An 18,485-nucleotide genomic window follows, 5' to 3' on the forward strand; every position below is an offset into this window, starting at 1 on the left:
AATTTCCCCCACACTGCCCCACACAGTAATTTCCCCCACACTGCCCCACACAGTAATTTCCCCCACACTGCCCCATACAGTAGTTTCCCCCACACTGCCCCACACAGTAATTTCCCCCACACTGCCCACACACAGTAGTTTCCCTCACACTGCCCCCACACAGTATTTTCCTCCACAGTGCCCATATAGTAATTTGCACCACACTGCCCCATACATTACTTTTCCCCCACACTGCCCCATACATTAGTTTTCCCCCACACTGCCCCCATACAGTAGTTTCCCCTACTGCAATCATACAGTAGTTTCTTCCACACTGCCCCATAAATTAGTTTTCCCCACACTGCCACCATACAGTAGTTTCCCCCACATAGTAATTTGCCCCACACAGTAATTTCCCCACATTGCCACACACAGTAGTTTTCCCCACACACAGTAATTTCCCCCACACTGCCCCATACAGTAGTTTCCCCCACATTACCCCATATAGTAATTTGCACCACACAGTAATTTCCCCCCACACTGCCCCCATACAGTAGTTTACCCCACACTGCCCCTACACAGTAATTTCCCTACACTGCCCCATATAGTAATTTGCCCCACACTGCCCCATACATTAGTTTCCCCCACACTGCCACCATACAGTAATTTCCCCTACTCTCATCATACAGTAGATTCCCCCACACTGCCCCATAAATTAGATTCCCCCACACTGCCCTATACAGTAGTTTCCCCCACATAGTAATTTGCCCCACACTGCCCCACACAGTAGTTTTCCCCACACACAGTAATTTCCCCCACAGTGCCCCCATACAGTAGTTTCCCCCACATTACCCCATATAGTAATTGGCCCCATACAGTAATTTCCCACACACTGCCCCTATACAGTAGTTTACCCCCACACTGCCCACACAGTAATTTCCTCCACACAGTAATTTCCACCACACTGCCCCATACAGTAGCTTCCCCCACACTGCCCCACACAGTAATTTCCCCCACACTGCCCCCACACAGTAGTTTCCCTTACACTGCCCCCACACAGTATTTCCCCCCACACTGCCCCATATAGTAATTTGCCCCACTCTGCCCCCATACAGTAATTTCCTCCACACTGGATAATTTCCCTCACATAGTAATTTGCCCCACATAGTAATTTCCCCCACACCATAGTTTCCCCCCCCCCACTGCCCCCCACAGTAATTTCCCCCACACTGCCCCATACAGTAGTTTCCCCCACACAGTAATTTCCCCACACTGCCCGACACAGTAATTTCCCCCACACTGCCCACACACAGTAGTTTCCCTCACACTGCCCCCACACAGTATTTTCCTCCAAAGTGCCCCATATAGTAATTTGCACCACACTGCCCCATACTGTAGTTTCCCCCACACAGTAATTTCCCCCACACTGCCCACACACAGTAGTTTCCCCTCACATTGCAACATACATTAGTTTCCCCTACTGCCATCATACAGTAGATTGCCCCCACACTGCCCCTTAAATTAGATTCCCCCACACTGCCCCTTAAATTAGATTCCCCCACACTGCCCCATGCAGTAGTTTCCCCCACACAGTAATTTCCACACAGTAATTTCCCCCACACTGCCCACACACAGTAGTTTCCCCTCACACTGCCCCATACATTAGTTTCCCTCACACTGCCCCATACAGTAGTTTCCCCTACTGCCATCATACAGTAGATTCCCCCACACTGCCCCTTAAATTAGATTCCCCCACACTGTCCCATACAGTAATTTCCCCCACACAGTAATTTCCCCCACACTGCCCCATAGAGTAGTTCCCCCACATTACCCCATATAGTAATGTCCCCCACACAGTAATTTCCCCCACACTACCCCCACACAGTAATTTCCCCTACACTGACCCATATAGTAATTTGCCCCACACTTCCCCCATACATTAGTTTCCTCCACACTTCCCCATACAGTAGTTTCCCCCACACAGTAATTTCCCCCACACTGCCCACACACAGTAGTTTCCCCTCACATTGCAACATACATTAGTTTCCCCTACTGCCATCATACAGTAGATTCCCCCACACTGCCCCTTAAATTAGATTCCCCCACACTGCCCCTTAAATTAGATTCCCCCACACTGCCCCATGCAGTAGTTTCCCCCACACAGTAATTTCCACACAGTAATTTCCCCCACACTGCCCACACACAGTAGTTTCCCCTCACACTGCCCCATACATTAGTTTCCCTCACACTGCCCCATACAGTAGTTTCCCCTACTGCCATCATACAGTAGATTCCCCCACACTGCCCCTTAAATTAGATTCCCCCACACTGTCCCATACAGTAATTTCCCCCACACAGTAATTTCCCCCACACTGCCCCATAGAGTAGTTCCCCCACATTACCCCATATAGTAATGTCCCCCACACAGTAATTTCCCCCACACTACCCCCACACAGTAATTTCCCCTACACTGACCCATATAGTAATTTGCCCCACACTTCCCCCATACATTAGTTTCCTCCACACTTCCCCATACAGTAGTTTCCCCTACTGCCATCATACAGTAGATTCCCCCACACTATAATCAGAGTATGGTGGCTCACTCTGTATACGGTTGTGGAAATAGGTGCTACTAAGTCTGATATGACTCACCTAGTCATAAATAAGATAGAATATAAGAGTATGTAGGAAGACTGAGCACTCGCCAGCTGGACCAATTAGAGACCAAGAACAGATAATATGTAGCAATATAATTTATTGTTTATATATAACCCTAAATCTATAATGCAGTAAGATCAATAACAATATAATACCTAAAAAACAATTAATGTTCAGATGTAATAAATACACCTATAGTATAATGCAGTGATATAAATATAGCTTAAGCAATACTGGAAGTCCTAAAAAAGAGGGCAGATATTAGCAAAGTATAAAAACACATATGGGTGATTGAGATATTCAGTGAATATTTGGTAAACTACTGATCAGTTCAGTGAATGCGCCAGATATAGTGTCCGATAGTCAGAGTTGGGATATTCAGTGAGTATTCAGTAAACCACTGATCAGTACAATGAGTACGCCAGATATGATGTCCGATAATCAAAGCGGGTAAATGTCCCTGTATTTGAAGGAATCAGTTCACTTGATGTAAAATACTTTGATCAATGTGACCAGATAAACGTACAGTCAGTGGATATGATACACCTGTTATTTGCCGTCTGATGTGAGTATAGCCATGGCGTCCCACGAGGCTCACTGTATCAGACTCGGCAGTACCTGGGTCTAGTCGCTTGCTTGAGGTGGTTCGGATGATGATCCGAGGACATCAGCTGATGCAACACTTACGAGACCCCAACATTCCGACAACTGGACTTTAACTTTGCCGGAATTGCAACTTCTTGCTAATGTGGAGGAAACACCTTGCTAATCATTAACCAGGTCCAGGCTTGCAGCATCGGTGAACATCACCAGGAGATTCCTCATGTTGAGAGCTACATGATCATCCGAACCACCTCAAGCAAGCGACTAGACCCAGGTACTGCCGAGTCTGATACAGTGAGCCTCGTGGGACGCCACGGCTATACTGACATCAGACGGCAAATAACAGGTGTATCATATCTACTGACTGTACCTTTATCTGGTCACATTGATCAAAGTATTTTACATCAAGTGAACTGATTCCTTCAAATACAGGGACATTTACCCGCTTTGATTATCGGACATCATATCTGGCGTACTCATTGTACTGATCAGTGGTTTACCGAATACTCACTGAATATCCCAACTCTGACTATCGGACACTATATCTGGCGCATTCACTGAACTGATCAGTAGTTTACCAAATATTCACTGAATATCTCAATCACCCATATGTGTTTTTATACTTTGCTAATATCTGCCCTCTTTTTTAGGACTTCCAGTATTGCTTAAGCTATATTTATATCACTGCATTATACTATAGGTGTATTTATTACATCTGAACATTAATTGTTTTTTAGGTATTATATTGTTATTGATCTTACTGCATTATAGATTTAGGGTTATATATAAACAATAAATTATATTGCTACATATTATCTGTTCTTGGTCTCTAATTGGTCCAGCTGGCGAGTGCTCAGTCTTCCTACATACTCTTATATTCCCCCACACTGCCCCATAAATTAGATTCCCTCACACTGCCCCATACAGTAGTTTCCCCCAAATAGTAATTTGCCCCACACTGCCACACACAGTAGTTTTCCCCACACACAGTAATTTCCCCCACACTGCCCCATACAGTAGTTTCTCCCACATTACCCCATATAGTAATTTGCCCCACACAGTAATTTCCCCCACACTGCCCCTATACAGTAGTTTCCCCCACACTGCCCCCACAGTAATTTCCCCCACACAGTAATTTCCACCACACTACCCCATACAGTAGTTTTCCCCCCACACAGTAATTTCCCCCACACTGCCCCCACACAGTCGTTTCCCCCACACAGTATTTCCCCCCACACTGCCCCATATAGTAATTTGCACCACATTGCCCCATACATTAGTTTCCCCCACACTGCCCCCATACAGTAGTTTCCCCTACTGCCATCATACAGTAGTTTCTCCCACACTGCCCCATAAATTAGTTTCCCCCACACTGCCCCATAAATTAGTTTCCCCCACACTGCCCCATACAGTAATTCCCCCCACACTGCCCCCACACAGTAGTTTCCCCCCCACACTGCCCCCACACAGTAATTTCCCCCACACTGCCCCCACACAGTCGTTTCCCCCACACTGCCCCCACACAGTATTTCCCCCCCCACACTGCCCCATATAGTAATTTGCACCACATTGCCCCATACATTAGTTTCCCCCACACTGCCCCCATACAGTAGTTTCCCCTACTGCCATCATACAGTAGTTTCTCCCACACTGCCCCATAAATTAGTTTCCCCCACACTGCCCCATAAATTAGTTTCCCCCACACTGCCCCATACAGTAATTCCCCCCACACTGCCCCCACACAGTAGTTTCCCCCCCACACTGCCCCCACACAGTAGTTTCCCCCACATTGCCCCCACACAGTAGTTTCCCCCACATTGCCCCCACACAGTAGTTTCCCCCACATTGCCCCCACACAGTAGTTTTCCTCACATTGCCCCAAATAGTAATTTCCCCCACACTGCCCCCATACATTAGTTTCCCCACACTGCCCCCCCACACAGTAATTTTGCCCACACTGCCCCATACATTAGTTTCCCCCACACTGCCCCCACACAGTTATTTCCCCCACATAGTAATTTGCCCCACACTGCCCCAACACAGTAGTTTGCCCCCATATTGAAATTCCCCCCGATGTACTGTCCTTCTGTGTGTGTCCCGGATGTTCATGTCCCCTGATGTACATGTCCTCCTGTGTGTGTCCCCATGTACCCCCAAGTTGGCACATATAGTAAGAAATAAAAAAATAAAAGCTAAACACTCACCTATGTCCAGGCGCGTGATGGCACATCATGCACGCCTGCACCAGGATTTCACTACCAGACAGGCCTCAGGCCTACTAGGCCTGAAGCCTATGGCGGTGGTTGGCGGCAGGGCAGGGAACTTTGCGCTCCCGTGTCCCACCGCAGTATGTGGGCATCAGCGCTCCAGCAATGAGCGCTTCCATTTGTATTTATGGAAGCGCTCATTGCTTCTGGCACCCCCCTGAGAGCCGACACCCGGGGCGGACCTCACCCCCCCGCCCCCCACCACCAAGGCACGCCACTGCTTGAGACATGACTCGTATATTAAATAAGCTAGCATCTTATCTGCAAACAGCTGTTTTGGGGTGATTGCCCCTCATCTGAGCAGAGCAGAGAGTACTGTCTGAATTGGGTGAGAGGCCAAGTCAGAAGGAGAGATAGTACCCCCCAAAACCTATGCCTCCTGTCACACCTCTGGTGTACTCACTGAAAAAACTGAAAAATATGCGTACTTGAATGCATTGTGACATTTTGTGTTTGCTGACACCAAGCGTAGTTCCTGGGAGCACTGTACTGCTGGGACTTGGGTGTGAGAAAGATCCCCGAACGCTGGTATGTAAACTTCTCATTGTATTCAGATGTTCCGTCCAAAGTATTTTATGTATCAGATTTTGTGTTCTGCATTACTGTAGTATTAGCTTTCCTATACTCTATTCTGAGTTGTTGTGGAATCTGTCATCCTTTTACTGGAGTAAGATTTGTGACAACCTTTGTGACTTTATAAAAAATGTATAAATCTGTGGGTAAAGTGGAGTAAAAATGCAAAATGTCACAAAATATTTGTGCAAACAAGCCCAAATAAGTGGTCAGTAGATTGCGGCCAGGTAAGGAAGTTTGTCATTCAAATTTGTCTATTTGTGTAAAGGTCTGTGAGCCAAGTTTACGAACGCGGCACACAGCGCTTGTTGAATTTAGCACAGGCAAACTATCACATTCTGACTTATTTTCACCTGCCACAGTTACAGCAGATCAGAAGTGCACAGCAGTTGAGACAATTTTTCGAGACATCCCCATGATAAATAAGGCCAAAAAAAGGGGCTCCACAGGAACTCCCACAAACAGCTGGGTCTCTAAAGTTAACAGACCAAGAGCAAAAATAACTTTGTCCTGTCGCAGACTGTTGGTAAATTTAATCCAAATACAAAACCAGTTTGATAAATCAGGGTCTTTTTAGTATATTTTCCCACTATACAGTAAACTCATGTGTCATTAAAATACCTGTAAAATACATGTTTTTTTTTTTATAGCCCAAAAATGTGGAGATGGCTTGCAGTGACCATTATGATATACGGATGTTCCAGCCAAATGCTGTTTGACAATAGTGAAAATCAATGCGTTACATTTCCTCCTGACCCTGAAGCATATATGAATGTGGTAAGTTTCCATACTACTAATTAACATATGTATTAATATAAAGTTACTGGTTATCGTTCCAGATAACAATGGAAGTTAATTCCCACTGTTAATTTGTTTTTTTATGCGTTTCTTTGTAATCAATTTCTTTAGGGACTTGTGATTTATGATGGTACAAAATTAACCGTTTGAATTTTTGACTAGGAAGAATCTGCAAAAGGGACCTTTGGTATAGTTTTTCACCTTTTGGAACTTATTGTTTTAGGTATTTTACGATTGTTGAGTTTTAAGAAATCTTGATTCTATTGCAGAAAATGTCTTTTCATGGCTTCATGCACCTCTTCCTCTGTCTGTATGGCTTTTATTCCTACAAAAATCAGATGGTTTATTTTACAGGCTTCACTGGAAAACCCTTTTTGTCAGCTGCTTTCTCCAAGATTTTATCTGACCATGGGCCAAAAACATATTGGGGGTCATTTATTATACTGAAATACTCCTGTATTAGGCATATTTTAGGCGCAGATGGTGGGGCAACGGTTAGTTGTGCCGCTATCTGCGACTTCTCCATGCACACGCCAGGTGTGTAGAATTGTGGGTGTAGCGTGGGTGGGGATGGGCCCGTAGAAAATGGTCTAAATGTAAGACAGCTCGGAAGCTGTCTTATATTTAGAACTGGTACTGGATGTGCCGAGATTATGGAGAGGCCGGCACCTCTTCATAACTTCCAGCGGAACCACCGCCAGCTATGGAGCTTTATTAAGACCGGCATCTAAAACGCTAGTCTTAATAAATGTGCCCTAGTCTTCTTTAATTGAAATAGAACATCATTTATTTTAGTTAACATTATATCCTTGCCTTAAATCCGACTGATTCTGTAGAAGTGTTAGCCAAAAATCCCATTACCATTCTGAGAATTCGACGAGACTCAAGGATCTGGTCACAAGATATATTCTATTTAAGGCGAGACTAACTGGTTTATCTATCTGTGGGTAATAAGCAGATGGCTCACTCCGAATTGCCACAGTTGGTGCACAGGTTCGAAAAGACACACCCCTAATTCTGTGCTGTAAATAATGTATAAAGTGGAACCGGCACTCAAACAGTCGGAGTACATGTGGGATTGTTTTGAATTTATAAAACTTTTATTAAATAATAACTATTTGTGCACTTCTTAAATAAATATAAAAGCATAGAAATGGTATAAAAATGGTACACACATTCAGTTCGAAACTTTCAATAATCAAAAAGCAATCGCTATTGTGCTGTCCTGATGGTTCGCTGCACCATATATCACTGCATCCGTATCCCACTTGTTTAGTGTGACTGATGAATCGCAGTTTTCTATGGCCAAGCGACTTGTTTGTAGGGCTATTTGTTTAGCTCCTTGTAGATTGACAATTTGAGACCAATGGTTAAATAAAAAATCACTGCAACAGGTGCACAATATGACTTTCAAGCAATAGTTCGTACTAAACAGTGTATCGGTCCTCTGCCATGGTTCCCTTAAGGCTCCAAGTGTGCCACCCAAGCAAGATCAGTAGTCCGATATGATTTTTAAAGTCCCACCTGTGTTGGTATCGTCACAGGGGTATGGCGTAGCTCCACATATATATCTATCGATTGTAAGATTTACTCACTGTGTCCCGTATGGTCTCACTATGTATATCCCGTAATCGGTTGCTGCCATGGCGTCCCACGCTTCCACCTTTCTCCGGTATGTTTGTCTTACTTCCGGCTCTGTCAGGATCTCGCCTTTGGTCTCGCGAGAATCTTGTTTCGGATAGTTGTTTCGTGAGTCCCAATACGTGTGTGTGAGTTGACTAGAGTTCTTCCCGTCTCTGTTAGGATTATCGGTTCTCGATCCTTTAGTACATGGCCATGCACCGTCTCACAGGTAACATCCAGACGCGTTTCGAGATGCTATCTCTTCATCAGTGGGTCGCCTGTGAGTGGTGATGTCTTGGTTCTTATGCTCTCATCTTGATTGCTTGATTAGTCACACTTGTTTTCGCTGTGAAGTCCAGTTCACAATTGGTTTTATTTTTTCTCTGTGATTCTGTTATTTCCTCAGTTTTTCACCATCATTAGGGATTTTGTTATGCATCAGTTGCTTTTAAAATTGTCGTATAGTATCACATTATACGATATGACATACAATATAAAAAATATAGTATAAAATGTAACATCAATTGGATGGTATACCATGTAGCATAAAACAGGAAATATAAAAAGGCAATATCGAAAGTTTTTTTCATAAGTGTATCTCTGTCAGCCAGAAACTATATATCTGTATATAAGACAAACATACCGGAGAAAGGTGGAAGCGTGGGACGCCACGGCAGCAACCGATTACGGGATATACATAGTGAGACCATACGGGACACAGTGAGTAAATCTTACAATCGATAGATATATATGTGGAGCTACGCCATACCCCTGTGACGATACCAACACAAGTGGGACTTTAAAAATCATATCGGACTACTGATCTTGCTTGGGTGGCACACTTGGAGCCTTAAGGGAACCATGGCAGAGGACCGATACACTGTTTAGTACGAACTATTGCTTGAAAGTCATATTGTGCACCTGTTGCAGTGATTTTTTATTTAACCATTGGTCTCAAATTGTCAATCTACAAGGAGCTAAACAAATAGCCCTACAAACAAGTCGCCTGGCCATAGAAAACTGCGATTCATCAGTCACACTAAACAAGTGGGATACGGATGCAGTGATATATGGTGCAGCGAACCATCAGGACAGCACAATAGCGATTGCTTTTTGATTATTGAAAGTTTCGAACTGAATGTGTGTACCATTTTTATACCATTTCTATGCTTTTATATTTATTTAAGAAGTGCACAAATAGTTATTATTTAATAAAAGTTTTATAAATTCAAAACAATCCCACGTGTACTCCGACTGTTTGAGTGCCGGTTCCACTTTATACATGGTTTATCTATCTATCTATCTATCTATCTATCTATCTATCTATCTATCTATCTATCGAAGAGGGAATGGATGTGGCAGCAACATTAATTTTAAGAATCATGGATGCATTTTCCCAAGATTTTCTTAGACTCTCCACCTTCCTGTCCATAGGTCCCTTATTCACACAAAGAGAGAATACTAACCTCACTGATGGAACATACTGAATGCGGGAAAGCAATCCACAAGCTAAGCCTTAGAAGGGGGGGGGGGGGGGCACTGAAAGTAGAAACCCCACTGGATAACCAAACTGCTGGAGCAGGAAGAGAAAGTACCCTGCACAGGCTCAAAAGGTGGAGGCCTTGTTTCACAATGGGTAGGCTACAGGACAGAAGCAGTTGCTAAACACAAGTCTCCATTTCTCTTTCCACTCTGCTTTGATCTCAAAGGACCACAGGGAGCAAGGGGAACAGCAGAGGAATGAATGGAAGAGAGGGCATGGGGATAGAACCGCGATCTGTTTCAATCAATGGGTGTGGAAACACTGTCAACCAACTGGTTTGATTTTAGGTTAGACCTCAGGATATTATCCTGGCAGTCTCCTGGTATTCACCTTTTAACTCCTATACAGGGATCTGGACTTCACGTCAGGGGAGCCACCAGGCTGTTCCCTTCTGAAGTAGTCTCGGTGTGGTTGACAGCTGACCCAGGGAGGGAATAAGCGAAACTCCTGGACAGTAACAGGTGGAGATCAGGGCAAGCACAGTTCATGAAAATCTGTGAAACAAGTCTAAAGGTCGGGACAGTCAGCTCGGGATGAGTATGGTGATCAGGCACAGGTCAGGTGGCAGAGGGTTCAAATCTGGAGACCAGGAAGAAGTCGGTACACAGGCAAGCAAATTATAGCACCTTTGCAGGATCTAACAAGCTAGTGTATCTATTGCTCTGACAGAGAGTGAGACAAATGGCACAGCTTGTACAATGCATTCGGAAAGTCTTCAGGCCCTTTCATTTTTTTTCACATTGTGTTATATTCTCCAAATTGGTGGAGTGCTGCAGTGATGGTTGACCTTCTAGAAGTTTCTCCCACCTGCACACAAGATTTTGGAGCTTAGCCAGGGTGACCATTGGGTTCTTGGTCACCTCTCTTACTAAGTCCTGGTTGTTTCAGAGTCATTCCATTAGAAAATTATGCTTGTCACTGTGCTCTTGCATATTTTTTATGACATGTCCCAGATCTATGCCTCCCCACATTCCTTGCTTTGTCAGTTCTGCAAGTTTCCTCTTCATTTCTTGTTTTTTGCTCTGATATGCATTTCCAGCTGTGAGACCTTATATAGACAGGGAGTCTATTTTCATATAATGTCCGGTCAAATGAATTATATTCCATATACGATAATTCCATAATTGTTCATAATTACATCATTAGTATCCATCGTGAAAGTGACAGGTGCAGAGTCAAAAACATAATTACATAAATGAATAAGATAGGATCAACCAACCAGCATGGAGGAACAATCACAGCGTCTCAATGTGAAAAATGCGCCTGTTCATGACACACCCCGCAACTGCTGCGACTCACTATCAGCTGATCACAGCATATCTGGTATGTGTTGGGAACGCAGGAACATGAAGCACAAGCCAGAGTCAAGGAAGGGAGGCGGGCCACCGGGGATCACGCGACCACATCATGGTCACCTGACCGGAGCACGCCCGTCCCCAACCCCAAAACCGCCAGTCCACGTTGCATACTCCGCGCTCCAGGAAGAGATACAAATCAAGTGAGAGAAAACCACATGACTACATAGGTCAAAGGGCATGGGCAGAGTGTCAAATCTCTATTACCCCCAATGCTGCAAATAACTAAGTTTAGTATGCATAGTGTATCGCATGTATCCCACCATCAAATCTATCAAGTGAAAAGAATTTCTATAAAGTATACATAAAGAAGAGAAAGGCAGAACCCAACATTATAATGAAGATCTATGAAGTACAATATGATTATCTTCACTAAGAAACTTCATGATCAAAGGGATACACATGCAAAGCAACCTGGTAGGTGGACGCTATGCATATCGGTCATCCCCATTAATAAAGTAATACAAACTGAAAAAGAAAGAATACAAATCAGTGCATTAAACCCAACCAGACTGATACACGTCCCGTGTGAAATATACCAGTCCGATCAGTATTATTACAAGTGCATTCGTCCCCGTTCCCACAGAGATACCAATACACTCGTATAACTCACCATTTGAAATAATAAAATAAATAATAAACAATGATGGTCTCGTGGCTCAATCTCCACTGGGTAAAAAATACCATATTTTATATTTAGGGTATAATCAATGGGAGAAAACATACAACACAATATATGTAGCTTGAAATATATGAAGCTTGAAATCTACAGCCTTGGGGAGCTTGTAAAGCTTGTAAAACACAAAAGAGCTTGCAAGAAGAATAAACACATCCACGCTGGCTAGGTCGATCCCCTCGAATTCACCAATACACTGCAAGTAAAACAAGAGAAATAAAAATTTGTCTCAAAATAGCACCAAAAAACAAGATAAAAGACAGACAATATCCTCATGCTAAAGTGATGTGGACTAGGTTAAACCAAAATCCAAGGTTTATAATCCACATTTAGCACTCCTGGTTTCAATGTGTTAAGTTTAGAAATCCAATAGATCTCAAGTTTTTTAAGGGTCAAGACTCTATTACCTCCTGTACGGGAGGCTGGGAAATGATCAATGATCATACACCTGAGTTCACGCTCTTTATGCCATCAGTGAAATGTTTGGACACCAGCAAATCCATGCATTTTTTTCCGAATGGTGTTGATTAAATCTTATCTTAAAATCTAAAGAAGTCTCCCCCACGTATAACATATTACATGGGCACACAGAATATAAACAATGAAAGTTGAGTCGCAAGTTAAGAAGTGTCTAATAGGAAACCTCTTATCAGTAACAGGGTGGATATTGTACAGTATGGCTATGGAAAGCCTGCACACTCTAATAGAATAGACATTATGTATTAAAGAACAACATACGGGTACATATACCTTATGTTTGAATTTGCTTTCATGACTTTCCAAGGATACAGCACTACTTTCTTCCCATTTCTTTTCACAATTGCCTTTTATTTTGCATCCCAATTTTTTTTCCCATGTTCTAATCTTCAAAAATCCTTTTATATTATTTCTTATTTTTGGTAAGCAATTAGATAATAAGGTTACTAGTAATATGAGATATTTTCCATGTTTTAGACACAACTAATCAGCTACCGAGGATATCCTAGTGAGGAATATGAGGTGGTCACTGAAGATGGGTACATCCTAACTGTCAACAGAATACCACATGGCTCTAGGCATCAGTCTGGAGGTACAGTATATTTTGTTTGATAGCTGTACTGATTTTTAAATTTTAACCATCGTTTTAGTTTATTTTTAATAAGCGTTAGTTTTTTTCTCTGAAACAGGGCAAGTCCTTAAAGGGGTTAATATTTTCTCTGAACAATTTTCTTACTGAGCTATGAGTTACTCTCTTGAGGGCTCTTGATGTCAATGACACTTCTGTGCATACCGAGCACTTGAAATTAAATTGATATTAAAACAGTAAGAAATATGTACCTTCACACACAAATAGGAATAGTGCAGTCCTAAACTGCCCGGACCCACTATCTCTACCTACTTGCACAATCACCCTAAGCAGTGACCCACAACTGGACGAGAGTCCCTAAACTACAATATGTGAAACCAAAACAGGCCAAAGAGTCAGAACCAGGAGATCAAATACGATACCAAAGCGCCAGAAGCCAAAACCGTAATCACAAAGTCAAATCCAGAAATCCAAAGCCAGAGGAGTCTTCAATAACACAAGGGACCAATAGGGGGGAGCAAGAAGACAAGAAATGTACTGGCACCTGCACCTACAGGAGCCAGCCTTATGTAGAGAGCTGGGAATAAAAAATAAAATAAAATAATGTGGTCTCATAAGTGTGCACACCCTCTTATAACTGGGGATGTAGCTGTGTTCAGAATTAAGCAATCACATTCAAAATCATGTTAAATAGGAGTCAGCATACACCTGCCATCATTTAAAGTGCCTCTGATTAACCCCAAATAAAGTTCAGCTGCTCTAGTTGGTCTTTCCTGAAATTTTCTTAGTCGCATCCAACAGCAAAAGCCATGATCCACAGAGAGCTTCCAAAGCATCAGAGGGATCTCATTGTTAAAAGGTATCAGTCAGGAGAAGGGTACAAAAGAATTTCCAAGGCATTAGATATACTATGGAACACAGTGAAGTCATTATCAAGTGGAGAAAATATGGCACAACAGTGACGTTACCAAGAACTGGACGTCCCTCCAAAATTTATGAAAAGACGAGAAGGAAACTGGTCTGGAAGGCTACCATAGAAACATAGAATGTGTCGGCAGATAAGAACCATTTGGCCCATCTAGTCTGCCCAATATACTGAATACTATGAATAGCCCCTGGCCCTATCTTATATGAAGGATGGCCTGATGCCTATCCCATACATGCTTAAACTTCTTCACTGTATTTGCAGCTACCACTTCTGCAGGAAGGCTATTCCATGCATCCACTACTCTCTCAGTAAAATAATACTTCCTGATATTACTTTTAAATCTTTGCCCCTCTAATTTAAAACTATGTCCTCTTGTAGCAGTTTTTCTTATTTTAAATATTCTCTCCTCTTTTACCTTGTTGATTCCCTTTATGCTTTTAAAAGTTTCTATCACATCCCCTCTGTCTCGTCTATCTTCCAAGCTATACATGTTAAGGTCCTTTAATCTTTCCTGGTAAGTTTTATCCTGCAATCCATGTACTAGTTTAGTAGCTCTTCTCTGAACTCTCTTCAAAGTATCAATATCTTTCTGGAGATATGGTCTCCAGTACTGCGCACAATACTCCAAATGAGGTATCACTAGTGCTCTGTAGAGCGGCATGAGCACCTCCCTCTTTCTACTGGTAATGCCTCTCCTTATACACCCAAGCATTCTGCTAGCATTTCCTGCTGCTCTATGACATTGTCTGCCTACCTTTAAGTCTTCTGAAATAATGACCCCTAAATCCCTTTCCTCAGAGGTTAGGACTGTATCACTGATTTTATAGTCTGCTCTTGGGTTTTTACGCCCCAGGTGCATTATCTTGCACTTATCAACATTAAATTTCAGTTGCCAGATTTTTGACCATTCCTCTAGTTTTCCTTAATCCTTTTCCATTTGGTGTATCCCTCCAGGAACATCAACCCTGTTACAAATCTTTGTGTCATCAGCAAAAGACACACCTTACCATCGAGGCCTTGTGCAATTTCGCTGATAAAGATATTAAACAATATGGGTCCCAGAACAGATCCCTGAGGTACCCCACTGGTAACAAGACCATGGTCTGAATATACTCCTTTGACTACAACCCTCTGTTGTCTGTCCCTCAGCCACTGCCTAATCCATTCAACAATATGGGAGTCCAAGCCCAAAGACTCTAATTTATTGATAAGCCTTCTATGTGGGGCAGTATCAAAAGCCTTACTAAAGTCTAGATAAGCGATGTCTACTGCACCTCCGCCATCTATTATTTTAGTCACCCAATCAAAAAAATCAATAAGATTAGTTTGATATGATCTCCCTGAAGTAAACCCATGCTGTTTTTCATCTTTCAATCCATGGGATTTTAGATGTTCCACAATCCTCTCCTTGAGTATGGTTTCCATTAATTTCCCTACTATTGATGTCAGGTTTACTGGCCTATAGTTGCTCGATTCCTCCCTACTACCTTTCTTGTGAATGGGCACAACATTTGCTAATTTCCAATCTTCTGGGACGATTCCTGTTACCAGTGATTGGTTAAATAAATCTGTTAATGGTTTTTCTAGTTCACCGCTGAGCTCTTTTAATAGCTTTGGGTGTATCCCATCAGGCCCCTGTGACTTTTATGTATCAATTTTAGACAGCTTACTTAGAACCTCTTCCTCTGTAAAGACACATGCATCAACAGATTCATTAGTTTTCCTTCCTAACTGAGGTCCTTTTCCTTCATTTTCCTTTGTAAAAACTGAACAGAAGTATTCCTTGAGGCAGTCAGCTAGTTCTTTATGTTCTTCCATATACCTTCCTTCTTTTGTTTTTAATTTGGTAATTCCTTGTTTTAGTTTCCTTTTTTCATTTATGTATCTGAAGAATGTCTTATCGCCTTTTTTCACTGACTGAGCTAATTTCTCTTTTGCCTGTGCTTTAGAAGCTCTTATAACTTGTTTGGCCTCTCTCTGCCTAATCTTATAAATTTGCCTGTCATCCTCGTTTTTATTTTATTTTAAATAATTACTAAATGCTATCTTTTTGTTTTTAATGATTTTGGCCACTTCTGCTGAGTACCACAGTGGTCTTTTCCTTTTTTTGCTTTTACTGACAAGCCTAATGCAATTTTCTGTTGCCTTCAATAGTGCCACTTTTAAGTAGTCCCATTTCTCCTGGACTCCATTGAAACTGTTCCAAACTGATAGGGACTAGTATACCACTAATCTGATTTTAGAAAAGTCAATTTTTATAAAATCTAAAACTTTTGTTTTTGTGTGGTGTGAATCAGTCACTGTACTTATAGTAAACCACACTGACTGGTGATCACTAGATCCCAAGCTTTCCCCTACAGTAATATCAGATACCAAATTCCCATTTGTGAATACTAAATCTAAAATGGCCTCCTTCCGGGTTGGCTCCTCAACTACTTGCTGTAGAGATAATCCCAGTAGGGAATTTAGAATATCTATACTTCTGGCAGAACTAGCTATTTTGGTTTTCCAGTTTACATCAGGAAGATTAAAGTCTCCCATAATGATAACTTCCCCCTTCAGTGTCATTTTAGCTATTTCCTCAACTAGTAGATCATCTAATTCTTTGACTTGGCTAGGTAGTCTATATATCACACCTACACGAGTTACCTTATGATTATCAAGCTGCAAGGTAACCCAAACTGTCTCTAAATTTGTCTCGGTAACTTGTACTAAATAAGTTTTTATGCTATCTTTCACATACAGGGCCACCCCTCCCCCCTTCTTGCCTTCTCTGTCTTTCCTATATAGAGAGAACCATGGTATTGTTATATCCCTGTCATTACTTCTATAGAACCACGTCTCAGTAACAGCCACTAAATCTATATTCTTAGATGCCATTATAGCCTCAAGTTCATTGATCTTATTCCCTAAACTGCGAGCATTGGTAGACAAGACTCTGAGCTTGTCATTTCTTAACCTATGTGCTACTGGCATCTTCTGGCATTGTTATGGGGGGCAGTCGGACTGCTGGATTGTCACTCTTTTGCCCCCCTTTCCTAGTTTAAATGCCCCTTAGCAAATACTTTGAATTGTTCACTGAGGACATTCGTTCCCTTGAGAGAAAGATGCAAACCATCTTTCTTGTACAGTTAATTTCCATTCCAATGAGAGCTAACATGAGACACAAAGCCAAACCCTTGGTTCAGACACCATTCACCAAGCCATACATTGAATTCCTTAATGCGCATCTTCCTGTCATGCTGAAGGTTATGCACAGGCAAAACTGCAGAGAATGAAAGAGTTGATGCAACCTCTCGTATTTCATTTCCAAGTGTGTGAAAAGCTTCCTTCACCTTTGAAACCTCATTGCAAGCCAGATCATTTGTCCCAAGATAGACAATGACATCTACCTCCCTTTCCTGCTTTGCTTGCCTAACAATATTAAGGATCCGTCGTCTATACCTGCTAGCGGTAGCCCAGGGAGACATCTCACAACACCATTTTCCTCAAACTTCACACCTCTTATGATGGAATCGCCCACCAACAGCTGCTTACTATCCTCACCTTCTCCTTTTTGTCTTTGACTGCAGTCTTGCATACTTTAGTCATGGGAGATGATTGTTTCTCATCCACTGTGCTTGAGCCCTCCTCCATGTTGCTCTTGCACTCTGAAAGCTCTGCAAATGAATTATGGAGAGCCACAGACTGTGGGACACGTCTTCTATCAACAACTCTCAGTCTACCAGAACCTGCTGTAACCCATCTTCCATTTCTAGGGGGCCTCTGCCATTTTAAAGAGGGAGAAGATTGTATCCACCTCCAGATTACCTCCTGAGTATCTCCAATGCACTTATAAAAAGCAGCACTTGGAAAATCAGTAAGCTATAATTAGGCAAGCTAATACTATGCGGTTATATATACACACACTCCCACAAAAGCTCCTCCCCCAACAACAAATTTAACACCTTAATCACCTATGCTCATTTGCAATCAGACTATAGTGATAACCTAAGAAATTCCTTACCTGTTTTGAAACACAGTGTCTGAATATCCAGCAGAAACACCGCTGAAGTTCTGCTGTTTTGAAACACAGTATCTGAGTATCCACCAGAAACACTGCTGAAGTTCAGTGGAAGATCTCTAAGTTAGTCTAAGTTAGTCTCCTGAATATCTCCAATGCACTTATAAAAGTCAGCACTTAGAAAATCAGCAAGAGGCCTACAGGAACATTAAGCTGCAGGAATATCTGGAAAGTACTGGCTGTGTGGTACATGTGACAACAATCTCCCATATTTTGCATATGTCTGGGCTATGGGGTAGAGTGGCAAGATGAAAGCCTTTTCTTACGAAGAAATCATCCAAGCCAGGCTACATTTTGCAAAAACACATCTGAAGTCTCCCAAAAGCATGTGGGAAAAGGTGTTATGGTCTGAT

At 42.4% G+C, this 18,485-nt stretch overlaps 1 protein-coding gene across 2 annotated transcripts in view; it reads left to right on the top strand.

The window, feature by feature from the left end:
• Positions 1-3,247: 3,247 nt before the first annotated feature.
• The window catches only part of LOC122940948 (lysosomal acid lipase/cholesteryl ester hydrolase-like), a 36,791-nt gene continuing 21,553 nt past the window's right edge, over positions 3,248-18,485 (top strand). The window contains exons 1-3 of one of the 2 annotated variants that reach the window (XM_044297885.1): positions 3,248-3,514; positions 6,731-6,857; positions 13,030-13,144. In XM_044297885.1, the coding sequence (XP_044153820.1) occupies positions 6,738-6,857; positions 13,030-13,144 (235 nt within the window). In that variant the 5' untranslated portion in view covers positions 3,248-3,514; positions 6,731-6,737. Of the gene's footprint in view, positions 3,515-5,853; positions 6,036-6,730; positions 6,858-13,029; positions 13,145-18,485 lie in introns of those variants that run through there. The other variant, XM_044297884.1, reaches the window with a different exon arrangement.

This window comes from Bufo gargarizans, chromosome 6 (genome assembly GCF_014858855.1).
Source record: "Bufo gargarizans isolate SCDJY-AF-19 chromosome 6, ASM1485885v1, whole genome shotgun sequence".
NCBI classification, from domain to species: domain Eukaryota; kingdom Metazoa; phylum Chordata; class Amphibia; order Anura; family Bufonidae; genus Bufo; species Bufo gargarizans.